Here is a 13,288-nt window from a genome sequence, read left to right as displayed (position 1 = left end):
CGCTGTAATGTTCTATGTAACATTACAAAATTCTTACAAGGTGAAATTTTATCATGAGATCCTTTGAGTTAGTCACTGGGATATCAAAGATCTGCTTCAAACGTTATTGGTCGCACCAGGAATCGTAATGTGATGCAAAACACACAGGGTTTAGGAGGCGTTTTATTGGGCTAGAAAACAAGTTCATAAATGTTTCATTAACTCACAAAATACTTTGGGATCTGACATACAGTGGCTGTTGGTCTTGCAACAGAGTTTCACACTGTTGTCTTCACTGCAATAACCCTGCCCCCCCTCCCCTCCCCCCAACACCACCCACTCTCCCATTTATCTCTCAGCACCCCCGGCCCACAAGCCTCATTCCTGATGAGGGGCTTTTGTCCGAAATGTTGATTCTCCTGCTCCCCGGATGCTGCCTGATATGCTGTACTTTTCCAGCACCATGTTCTCAACCAGTCAAGGTATATCGATACATACCGGAAATGACATGTTCATTTCCAGGGACCCATTCTCTGAAAACAAAATGAACATGATCAAGCCTCGCATCAAATAGGTTTGTAGCGATTGCCTGTGCTGTCTATATGTGGGGTTAGTTAGCTGGAAGGCTGGTTTGCAATGCAGAGAGTGGCCAACAGCATGGGTTCAATTCCTGTTCCAGCTGAAATTTCAAAGAGAGAACTTTCCTTCTCAACCTCGGCCCTCAGTTGAGGCATGGTAACCTTCAGGTTAAACTACCACCACTCTCTAATGAGAGAGCAGCTCGACAGTCCACAAAGACAATGCCAGCTTTACTTTGTTCACATGTATCACAAATGAGGTAGGTGGCTTGCACTTGACAGTCTCAGGGCTACAGCTAACACAGCAATCTCAGCCCTTGCTTGGCTTTTTTTTTGAGGACTCAAATTTTGAAGCATTGTGGAAAACTAGATTGATCTCACATGCTGTAGAAATACCTGGTTAATGCAGTGACACATTGAAACTTAAAAAAAATCAAAAGGCATTTTTTAGAAACCACACTGTTCCAGCAAATTTCTGGACTTGGTTTGCTGCATGCTCACAGAATCATTCAGTACAGAAGAGGCCCTTTGGCCCATCAAGTCTGGAGTGTGGCAAAGTTACACTAGCCCCACCTTTCAGCCTTGGGTCCTTGTTCAAGTATTTTAAAAAAAAGTTGTGGGGTTTCCCACCTCAACGTTTTTCATTCATTCATTGGCAGTCCCTCGTATATGAGGAGGACTCCGTATGCGCCTGTACAGACCAATGCGGCGACAGCAGAGTCCATTACACTTGGGACAGAAGGAGCTTGCAGAAGGTAGAGGGTAGAGCATTGGTGTGGCAGTGCGCTCCTTACGCTGTTTGGAGCTGGCTTTCACCTTTTTCTAACAGCAAGTCTACAGGTGCTCAACACCTTCCTGGATGTTCCTCCTCCACTTTGGAAAGTCTCAGGCTGCTTATTCCCAGATTTCTATGGGAATGCTGCACTTGGCCAGTGAGGCCTTGAGGGTATCCCTGAAGCACTTCCCCTGTCTGCCTAGGGCTCGCCTGCCGTTTTGAGGCTGGGAGTAGAGCAGCTGCTTGGGGAGTCTCATGTTAATCATGGGGATGATGTGCCCAGCTCATCGCAGCTGATCGAGGTGGTTTGGGGGGGTGGGTAGTCAGTGCCTCACTGGGGATGTGGGCCTGGTCAGGGACACTGGTGTTGGCGCATCTTTCTTCCCAGTAGATTTGTAGGATCTTGCGCAGGCAGCATTGGTGGAACTGCTCCAGTACCTTGCGGTGTCTGCTGTAGACAGTCCACATTTCTGAGCCATGCAAGAGGGCAGGAACCACCAAAACACACGAACCCACAGTTGTGGTGTCGAATCCTATGTTGTTGTGCTCTAATGCCTTTTCCCTCAGGCAGCTGAAGGCTGTGCTAGCACACTGGGGACAGTGCAGGATCTCTTGATCAATAGCTCCTTTGAGGGACAAGACACTCCCAAGGTAAGGAAATGGCCAACGTTCTCGAAGGCCTCCCCATGGACTTTGATGACTGGGGATTCGCTCCTCAATGCGGGGCCAGATTGGTGGTGAGCCCTCGTCTTTTGGATATTCAGGGTAAGACCCATGTTCTGTAAAGGTTCTGATGATGGTCTGGACTACATTCTCTGAGTTTGCACATTTGCAAGCATCATCCGTATACTGCAGCTCAATGACACTGGGTTGGGGTGACTTTCGTTTTGGCTCAAAGGCAGCTGAGGTTGAATAGTTTCCCGCTGGTTCTGTAGGTTCGCTCCACTCCAGCGGGGAGCCTGTTGGCGGTGAGGTGAAGCAGCGAGGTAGATAGAAAACAGTGTGGGGTGATGACACAGCCCTGCTTGGCACTGCTCCGAATGGGGAATGGGTCGGTGGTGCAGCCATTTGTCATTACCAGGACTTCCATGTCATCGTGGAGCAGGCGAAGGATAGTGACAAACTTCATATCGTAACCAAGCAGAGATGGCTGCTCCACAATGCTTCCTGATTGACGGTGTCAAATGTCCTTTGTAAGGAGGCAGTGTACGTGGGGAGGTTCTTTTCTCTGCATCTCTCCTGCAGCGGTCGCACAGTGAACATCATGTCCACTGTGCTCCATGTGATTTCAGGAGGAGTTCCTCAGCCACAGGGAGGGGATGATTAACAAAGAGTTTGACGATAACTTTCCAACGGTTGACAACAGGGAGATTCCCATGTAGTTACCACAGTCGGACTGGTTTCCTTTTCTGAAAATGCTCTCGACTGTGGTACCTCTGAGCTCTCCCGGGATACTCTCCTCCTCCCCAGATAAGGCAGACAAGAGCGTGTAGCTGAACTGGGAGCTCTATGCCTCCACACTTCAATGCCTCAGCAGGGATACGGTCTGCTCCAGCAGCCTTGTTGTTCTTGAGCTGGCAGATGGCCTTCTCTACTTTGTGTGGGGCTGGGGTGTTGCTGAACTGCGTAGCATATAGTGGGAGGCATTTGAGGACTCTCGGATCAATGACGGAGCCAAGGAGGTCTCTGACGTGCTCCCCGCATTGTCTTTGTTAAGAGTCACTCTGTCCTTGGCCAGCAGTGAGGCGGGGCCTTAGGGGTTTGGTCCATAGGTGGTCTTGACAGCCCTGAAGAAACCATGTACATTATGGCTGTAGGCCATTTGTTGAACCTCCAGTGCTTTCCACATCCACCTCTTAAGTACTTAAGGTGAAGGAACACCTAGAGGGCAGCAAATTCACCCTGCAGTTTGAGGGGGAGAAGCTGGAATCAGATGTAGCAGTTGAGTAAAGGCAAATACAAAAGACATGAGGGAGGAGCTGGCCAGAGTTGATTTAAAGGGGAGTGTAGCAGGGAAAACGGTGGAGCAGTAATGGCAGGCATTTCTGGTGTCAGTCAGGAGACACAGCAGAAATTCATACCAATGAAGAAGAAATTTACTGAGGGGAGGACAAGGTAACCATGGCTGACAAGGGAATTCAGGGACAGCATAAAAGCAAAGAAAAAGCATACAACATGGTGAAGATACATGGGAAGATAGAGGGTTGGGAAACCTTTAAAAACCAGCAGAGTATAACTTTAAAAAAAAAGAGGGCAGAGAAGATGGAATATGAGAGTAAGCTAGCTAGTAATCTTAAAGAAGATTGCAAGTGTTGTTCAGAAGGTCAGAGAGAGACAGGAATTTCTGCAGTGCATCCTGTAGACAGTGCACACCTCTGCTGAGCATTGGTGATAGTAGAAGAATTAATCTTTGTAACAGGGCGCTGCCTCCAAGAGTATATATATTGACACTCACAGTTTGAGATACAAATTAAAAGCATCTACGAATGCTAGAAATGAGATTTATACAAAATAAATGACAGTCGCAAATAAATGACAGCTAAAAACAATGTTATTTTGTGATGCAGTGTAAGAGATTTCACTTGGAATACAAATGTTGGCCAAGCATCCTACCAAACACTGAAAGCAGAGTTCACTGTTAGCATTCTGTCCCTTTGCCAAACCCTTTCTTTTCCAATTAGACAGCTATAATGTCTTAGACATTAGTTTTTATTCAATTTATCTCTGACGTGAATACCGCATTTATCTCCATTCCTACAGCCTGTTATAGGTGACCTGGCCAGCTGACCTACACAGGGAATGCATCGTTTAGACCCAGGCAGCTCCTGGTAGAGTTAACAACATAAAAGAAATGGTTTCAAATTTATTGACTTTAAAGTTTTAATGAGACTGTTTGGGAGAGACTTATAAAAGGGTTTATGAAGGCTTGCTGCTATTATTCAATCCTTACTATCTCCCAGTGCCACTTTACACAGATTTTACAGCACAGGAATAAGTCATTCGGGCCCATTGCTTTGAGCCAATGTATTCTCAACACATACTGTCAATATACTCTTATTTCAGCAACTGAAGTGAAAATGCACAGAAAGAACCATTTCAGGGGGAGGGGAAAGATAGAGGGGAGGGGTTTTGTTGGAGGATGGAGCTGGACGGAGAACCAATGTCTGTTGAGGGGGTAAGCCTCCTTCCTGTTACCTGCTGAAGCTTCACAGATCCAGCTCGCTGCCCACAGAATGGCCAGGGATAACACCAGGGCATAGAGACACAGCTCCGCTTTGGGTAAAGCTGCCTTGAGACCCATATCTGCAGATCACGGACACTGGGGAAGGAATAGCAGAACTGAAGGGGCTGTCAGGGGGAGGGGAACAGAGAGAGAGAGAGAGGGAGAGGGAGAGGGAGGTGGGGGGGAGGGGAAGAGAGAGAGAGAGAGAGAGAGAGAGAGAGAGAGAGAGAAATTAGCATTCAAACTATAAATGTACTACTGCTGACATGCTCCTTTGCAAATGTAATTTGAAGTAGCTCTGTTCCTTTTGGGATTCCTCTGCTCACTGTCTTAAATGGTACAGACAAGTCACTTAAAATAAACAGGCTCACATCTGTGTTGAAACATGGAGGAGAGGACTGTCGTTAAATATCTGTTGATTAGCATTACCATGAGTGAATGGCAGGTCTGTACCTTCAACCAGTACCTATAGATAGACAGACACACACCTCAATTTCTGGGTATACTCTTCCAACACAGTCACCTTGACCTTACATCCAAGGAGTTAGCAGTGGGAAAAGCCGGGTTACAGGGATAGGGTGGGTCTGGGTGGGATGTTCTTTGGAGAGTCGTAGAAGATTTGATGGGCCAAATGGCCTGCTTCTACATTGTAGGGAACCTATGGTCTGAAACAAAAAACGGACGACATTTCTGGAGAAACTCAACAGATCTGGTACAATCTGTGGAGAGAGAAACAGAGTTAATGTTTCGAGTCCAGTGACCCTTCGGAGGAAGGGTCATATCGGCCTTGAAACATTAACCTAGTTTCTCTCTGCCAAGATGCTGCCAGACCTGCTGAATTTCCCCAGAACTTACTGTATTATAAGCGCTGCTTTTCTATTCTTCCTGCTAAAGTGGACCAGTTCATGTTATCCCCATTCCCATTAATTTTGCATAAACAAAGAAGAAAAACCCATTGTAAAAGAAACAGCTTCTGTGATAGCTCCGTCTCAATCTGTAGTCCAGTCATACTGATAGGGCTTTGCAGTAAAGGAACCATTGTCCTCAGCTTGTACTCCAGAAACGGTCATTCTTTCAACAGTCAGCATTAACTAGCAGCAGCAAAACCAAACCAGCAACACCCAGGAGTGTTTAACAAGATTGTGTTGCGCTCCAGTTATCGCTGAGTAGGACTTTGGCTTCAGTGGCATCCCTGAGCGCTCAAGTAAATATTACTGATAATGGCTTTTCAATTTTAAACAAAAAAGTCACAAATATACAGGGTTTCATCAAGAGGAAGTCCATCCGAAGACCAACCAAAACCAGAACATTTAATGGGTACAGTTTACAATGATTTAAAAGACCATTTAAAAATAATTTTCAAAAGGATAAATATAAATTTGCTATTGTTAAAAGAAATACCTTTGCCTTTACAACAAGGGGATTCTTAATATTCACAATATTTTTTTAAACAGGGCAGTAGGTGACCATTCAGCCCATTGCTTCTCTACATCACAGTCAGTCAAGATGTTCATTCTCCATTTCCTTCCCTGTAACCATCACATGATTATTGAAATAGAAACAATCTCTTAAATGCCCTGATTGAATCAGTCTCCAGTATATTTCCAAGTCGCACATTCCAGACACCAATCACTCGCTGGGTTAAAAACTCTTAAACCCCACATTGCATTTGTTTCTTTTGCAAATCACATAAAATCTGCACCCCCTGAGCTTTTACGAGCAAGAACAGTTCTCCCTGTCTGCTTTGCATAGATCTTTGAAAACATCAATCAAATCTATAAAGGAAAACAGTCCCAACTTCTCAAAAAAAATCACGAACTGCGAATGCTGGAAATAAAAACAGAAGTGGCTGGAATAACTCAGCAGGTCTGGCAGCATCTGTGAAGAGAAAGCAGAGGTTAGCGTTATGGGAACCAAAATGTTAACTCTGATTTCTCTCCATAGATGCTACCAGACAGGCTGAGTTCTTCCGGCAATTTTTGTTTTTGTTCCCAATTTCTCCAATAGGTCGTCATTATTGATGCGTCGCACTGCTAAAACCACTTCGTTTGCACTCTCTCCAATGCATTCACATCCTTTTTATGTGCACCCTAAACTGCACACGATACTCCAACTGAGGACTGACCAGCTTCTTATAAAAGTTAATCTTAAATCCCTGCTCTTTTACCCTATGCCCCTTTTTAGAGTCACAGATGTACAGCATGGAAACAGACCCTTCGGTCCAACCTGTCCATGAGGACCAGATATCCCAACCCAATCTAGTCCCACCTGCCAACATCCAGCCTATATCCCTCCAAACCCTTCCTATTCATATACCCATCCAAATGCCTCTTGAATGCTACAATTGTACCAACCTCCACCACATCCTCTGGCAGCTCATTCCATACACGTACCACCCTCTGCATGAAAAGGTTGCCCCTTAGGTCTCTTTTATATCTTTCCCCTCTCACCCTGAACCTATGCCCTCTAATTCTGGACCCCAGGGAAAGACTTTGTCTATTTACCTATCCATGACCCTCAATTTTGTAAACCTCTATAAGGTCACCCCCTCAGCCTCCGACACTCCAGGGAAAACAGCCCCAGCCTGTTCAGCCTCTCCCTTTAGCTCAGATCCTCCAACCCTGACAACATCCTCGTAAATCTTTTTTGAACCCTTTCAGGTTTCACAACATCTTTCCGATAAGAAGGAGACCAGAATTGCACACAATATTCCAACAATGGTCTAACCAATGACCTCCCAACTCCTGTAGTCAATACTCTGACCAATAAAGGAAAGCATACCAAACACATTCTTCACTATCCTCTCGATCTGCGACTCCACTTCCAAGGAGCTATGAACCTGCACTCCAAGGTCTCTTTGTTCAGCAACACTCCCTAGGACCTTACTGTTAAGTGTATAAGTCCTGCTAAGTTTTGCATTCCCAAAATGTAGCACCTCGCATTTATCTGAATTAAACTCCATCTGCCACTTCTCAGGCCATTGGCCCTTCTGGTCCAGACCTAAAATATTGTATGCTTTACTAACCATGCCTGTCCCACCATTATAAATAATTATAGAATCCCTATACTTTAGAAGCAGGCTATTCAGCCCATTGAGTCTATACCAACCCTCTGAAGAGGATACCACCCAGACCTACCCTGTCCCTGCATTTCCCTTGACTAATTCAGCTAACTTACACATCCCTGGACACTATGGGGCAATTTAGCATGGCCAATTGACCATTATTGGATTGTGGAAGGAAACTACAGCACCTGGGGGAAACCCACACAGACAGGGAGAAACTGCAAACTCCACACAAATAGTCAGAGGGGAGAATCGAACCCAGGTCACTGGTGCTGTGAGGCAGCCATGCTAACCACTAAGCCAACATGCTGTCCCACTTATCTCTGCTCGCATACACCCTTTAGAGTAATACCCTTTATTTTATACTGTTTTGCCATATTGATGACCAGATCAGCCCAGACTTTCAGTGGTGAACCTTCATTATTCATGGCACAGTCTCGACTCAGATTAAATTGTTAAAAATCACAACACTAGGTTATAGTCCAACAGGTTTGTCCTGTTATAGTCTGAAAGCTTGTACTTCCAAATAAACAGTCCATTCCTGTCCAACACCAGCATCTCCGCATCAGATTAAATAGGGTCGAGTCTTGCTTGGTGACTGGATAATGACAATGTTAGCACACGAATTCCTCAGACAGACTGTGTTAACAGGCAAAGTCATTACATCTGATGGAGCTCAAAACTACAGGGAATAATCTTAAGATGAGAGGAGAAAAGGGACTGAGGGGCAACTTTTTTTTAAAAACACAGAGGGTGGTTTGTATGTGGAATGAATTGTCAGAGGAAGTAGTAGAGGTGGGTACAGTTATAACATTTAAAAGACATTTGGACAGGTGCAGTCAGTTCTGCTATAACACAGTCGATCCATTCTCGCGCAATCCCGTGTTATAAGCAAACCATGTAATAGAAGTGCCATTTAAACTAATGGGACTGGATTCGCATCATAACACACACTTTAAAACTTGGCCCTTTAGAAACAATCTCCAATTCATCAATCATGTTAGTGAATTCATGTTAACGAAACAAGCATCATAGCAGAACAACCTGTACATGAATAGGAAGGACTAAGAGGGATATAGGCCAAACACAGAGAAATGGGGGTAGTTTAACTTGGGAAACCTGGTTGGCATGGACAAGTTGGACCAAAGGGTCTGTTTCCATGTTGTATGACTCTATGACTGACCCATCAAGAGATATGCTTAGGAAGACGATAACTGATGTTTCTACATTACCAACCATAACTTCTACTGAAGACCAATTTCAGCTCATTCAAAATTTATGGTGGTGAACTCTGAAGTCATACTCAAGAATCACATTCCTTATGATCACATCACATTAGGCGGCTTAATAAGATAAGAGCCCATGGAGTTGGGGCTGGGGTGTTAGGATAGATGGAGGATTGGCTAAGTAATAAAAGACAGTTGGGATAAGGGGTCACAATATCAGGATGTCAACCTGTAACTATGGAGTAGCACAGATCAATGCTGGGACCATAATTATTGACAATATATGTTAGTGACTTGGATGATGGTAGCGAATATACTATTGTCAAGTGTGCAGATGTCAGAAAAACAAAAGAAGAGGCAAAACTTGGCAGAAGGAACATAACGTGGAGAAATGTGAGGCTGTATATTTTGGCAAGAAGGAGTGGAGCTGAATATTATTTTGAGTAGAAAAAGACTGCGGAAAACTACAGCACAGAGGGACTTGAAAGTCCTTGTCCATAAGTCACAAATAACTAGCATGCAAGTTCAGCAGGTAATAGGGAAATCAAATGGAATGTTGGCCTTTATTTCAAAGGAAATGGAGTATAAAAGTTGGGAGGTTTTGCTAAAATTAGACAAGGTGCTAGTCAGAGCACAGTTTGAAGACTGTGAAGAGTTTTGGGCCCCTCACCTAAGGAAAGATGTACTGTCCTTGGAGGCAGACCAGAGGCTGTTCACTCGGCTGATCCTGGGTATGGAAGGGACTTTCTTACGAGGAGAGATTAAGCAGGTTGCAATAGGTAAGCTTGATCTTTGGAATTTACAAAACAGAGACAAGCTTACAAGATTCTTAAGTACTTGACAGGATAGATGTGTAAAGATTGTTTCCCCTTGTAGGAGAGTCCATGACCAAGGAACTGTCATGAAATCAAAGATTGTGAGAAAAACTAACCTGGAGTTGAGGATTATTATATGTTCAGTATGATCTCATTAAATGTTGGAGCACATTGGATGGGCTGAATGGTCTATGCCTACTCCTGTGTTTTATGAACACGAGGAAGTCAACAGCATTCTGCTTCCTTGGTGACTGCAGGCAAAATACATTCGGAAAAAGAATGTGATTAAAAACAAAAGGTCAATTCAGTCCATGACTCTCAGATGTTGCTCTACTGGTTCCTTCACTTGTCTCCCTGGGACTGTGCATTCTCTAACATGGGACTGCTGATTATAAGAACAATGATCTGATATGTGATATTTCCTTACTATAATATCAGCACTTTCTCAAAAGGAACAGTTCTCCAATCCATAATTCTGTCATTGTGTTTATCATTCTTCAAGGTGTAGCACTAACCATTTTGAAGAGTCCTCTGTCCCATATTCCTGCAACCATCCATTTCACCCATTCATGTCAACATGCTCACTCTTTCAAATTCAACACTTTTTGCAATGTATTTGCAACACACTGCATCAATGATTTCTCCTCCACTTTACACTAAGTCTTAAGTTTCATTTTGTGCTCATAATCACTGCAAACTTTCTCTGTCTGCATTGGAAATATTGGATGGGAGCAAACTCTTTCACCAAATTGCCCCACAATCTCATTTCTTTCCACCAAAAGAGTTTCTAACCTAATCTCCTGTGTTTGACTGTTTAAAGATTTATAGGACGTAACCATCACTAGTAATTCCACTACCCCCCTGATTATCTTCAAGGAGGTGAGGGGATTGTGTCATTCTTGGCCATTTCAGAAGGGAATTCAGAGTCATTGTGATTGCTCAGGGTTAGGACTCAAAGGCTATACAAGGATAGGAAAGGAAATTTACCACGATTAGCGATCTAATTTGCTGCATAGTTTGACAAAATGGTGCTCCGTTGACAAACATTTCACATTAAGTGTGTGTTTAGGGATGAAAGTGGGGACTGCAGCATTGAGAGTGTGGTGCTCAGCCTCCAGTGAATAAGGTAAGATAATTTTTTTATGATAGTATTACTGTTTGAATACTACTCTGACAGTATCTATCTGTTGCTGCCACACAGTTGATAATATTGCTGGGTAGAAGCCAACTTGATTGACACCATGTCCATCACGTGAAACATTCACTCCCTCCACCGTCGATGCTCAGTAGCAGCAGTGTGTACCATCTACAAGATACACGATGCATATTTACCAAGGCTGATTTGGCAGTATTTTTCTATTGCCCAGAGGGTCAAAAGCAGCACACGCTTTGGGACACCACCAACTCCTCTGAATCACTCCCCTCCTGATCTTGAAAATGTGTGGCTGTCCCTTCACTGTTGCTGGGTCAAAACCCTGAACTCCAGCCATGACAGCATTGGGCCGCAGACTGCAGGCAGTTCAAGATAATGGCACACCATCACCTTCTCAAGGGCAGCTAGGGTTGGGCAATAAAATGTTGTTCTAGCTAATGATACTTACATCCCACAAAAAAAATCTTTAAATTGTCATGTCTTTTATTTATTTCAAACTCAAGGGTCTGTTAAATGAGACTGTTAGAATTCTAACTCCGTATTGGAAATATATGGTGCCCTTAGTATTTAAATGGCCTTTGAGGCAGCCATTAAACTAACAGATACCAGCTGCCCCCTCCTCCTGTTTACAACATTCAAATAGCAATATGGATTCCCTGTTACAGCTGTTGGAATGCTCTAAACAGGACGGGTGGGTGGGTAGCAGATATCTCAATGAGTCTCATTCTCCCCTGTGACTAACATCCATTTTTCACTCATTTGTGAATTACTTAATCATTTCTATGAGCCCATTGTTTTTTAAGAAGCTAATGACTCCAACACTTCACACAACTCAACTGAATGATTGATAGGTCAGTCAAGGAAGTGTCTTCAAGCAGTAGTAGGGAAGGTTTGAGGAAACCTCCCAGAAAGTGGTGCCTGCCCATTGCACCAGTTAGCAGGTGACAGGAATTGAAGAGTGTGTTTGGGAGGATTGGAAGAGAGTAGAGCAGCAGGGGTTAACACCGAGGTGTTACAGAGCTGTGCGGACTGGCTAACACTCACGTTGGACAGGATGTAGGTATCGGGTTTTTAATATCAATTGATATTAGGAGAAACAGGGCCAGAAGACTAACTGAGCGAGCATTGGAATATTGAAATTTGAGGTGGGAACAAGTAGATGATTGTCAGAGGCAGGGTGGAGATAGTCACTGGTGCAAAGATTGAAGTAACAAATTTGAATACTGAGCGAGTAGGGAGTCAGAAGCTCAGTTCTGAGTCAATATGGCACTAGTTTGCCAACAGATTCATTGTTTAGCTGACGGCAGTGTCTGGAGAAGGTCAACATATATCTGTCAGGGGCCAAAGGGGATGTAATTAGTCTTCCCAATGTTGAGCTGGGAAAAGCTGTGATTCCACCAATAGTCGATTGACAGCGGGGGCATTCAGAGGGTGGTTACAGAAATGAAGTTGATGTTGCCAGTGTCCATGGGAAAACATTTGTCATGTGGTGCTGCAGCCAAGAGACAGTGTGGAAGTGAAGTGGCCATAGATGGAGTCTTCAAGAAGCTTAAGGTGCCGTGTTTGAATAGAACAGAAGTTGAGGTTGTATAGGTGATGGGGAACCAAAGAAGAACCAGTCCCTGGACTGGACAGAAAAGACATTGGGGTAAGCTGATGTGGTTAATTAGCTCAAGAGAAACACAGGGGTTAGTATGAACAAAGAAAGGCATTACACCACAGTTACAGCAAATAAAGTTAATTATGGTAGGGGCATATTCAGTCATGGGGAGGGAGGGAAAGTTGAATGGAAAGATACAGATCGAATTGTAGGAGGAATGAACTTAGATTTATGTAAAAAGAAACTAATTCTCTGGAGAGAGAGGATATTAATTTACTAGGACAGGAGAATGGAGGCTTTTTTCATGGGGAGAGGGCGATGACAATATTTAACATAGAACATAGAACATAGAACAATACAGCACAGAACAGGCCCTTCGGCCCACGATGTTGTGCCGAACTTCTATCCTAGATTAAGCACCCATCCATGTACCTATCCAAACGCCGCTTAAAGGTCGCCAATGATTCTGACTCTACCACTCCCACGGGCAGCGCATTCCATGCCCCCACCACTCTCTGGGTAAAGAACCCACCCCTGACATCTCCCCTATACCTTCCACCCTTCACCTTAAATTTATGTCCCCTTGTAACACTCTGTTGTACCCGGGGAAAAAGTTTCCGACTGTCTACTCTATCTATTCCTCTGATCATCTTATAAACCTCTATCAAGTCACCCCTCATCCTTCACCGTTCCAACAAGAAAAGGCCGAGAACTCTCAACCTATCCTCGTACGACCTACTCTCCATTCCAGGCAACATCCTGGTAAATCTTCTCTGCACCCTCTCCAAAGCTTCCACATCTTTCCTAAAGTGAGGCGACCAGAACTGCACACAGTACTCCAACTGTGGCCTAACCAAAGTCCTGTACAGCTGCAA

The 13,288-nt window shown here is 44.1% G+C and overlaps 1 protein-coding gene across 4 annotated transcripts in view; it reads right to left on the bottom strand.

Annotated features, from left to right (window-relative positions):
• The window catches only part of LOC140480846 (protein-cysteine N-palmitoyltransferase HHAT-like protein), a 74,108-nt gene that overhangs the window by 41,596 nt on the left and 19,224 nt on the right, over window positions 1–13,288 (bottom strand). For 3 of the 4 annotated variants that reach the window (XM_072576331.1, XM_072576330.1, XM_072576332.1), the window contains exon 2: window positions 4,528–4,680. In XM_072576331.1, coding sequence (XP_072432432.1) covers window positions 4,528–4,633 — 106 coding nt within the window. In that variant the 5' untranslated portion in view covers window positions 4,634–4,680. Of the gene's footprint in view, window positions 1–4,527; window positions 4,681–9,776; window positions 9,796–13,288 lie in introns of those variants that run through there. The other variant, XM_072576333.1, reaches the window with a different exon arrangement.

The sequence above is a fragment of the Chiloscyllium punctatum genome, chromosome 8 (genome assembly GCF_047496795.1).
Source record: "Chiloscyllium punctatum isolate Juve2018m chromosome 8, sChiPun1.3, whole genome shotgun sequence".
In the NCBI taxonomy this organism is placed as follows: Eukaryota; Metazoa; Chordata; class Chondrichthyes; order Orectolobiformes; family Hemiscylliidae; genus Chiloscyllium; species Chiloscyllium punctatum.
The sequence above is the reverse complement of the archived record's forward strand: the minus strand, read 5'-3'. Positions and strand labels throughout refer to the sequence as shown.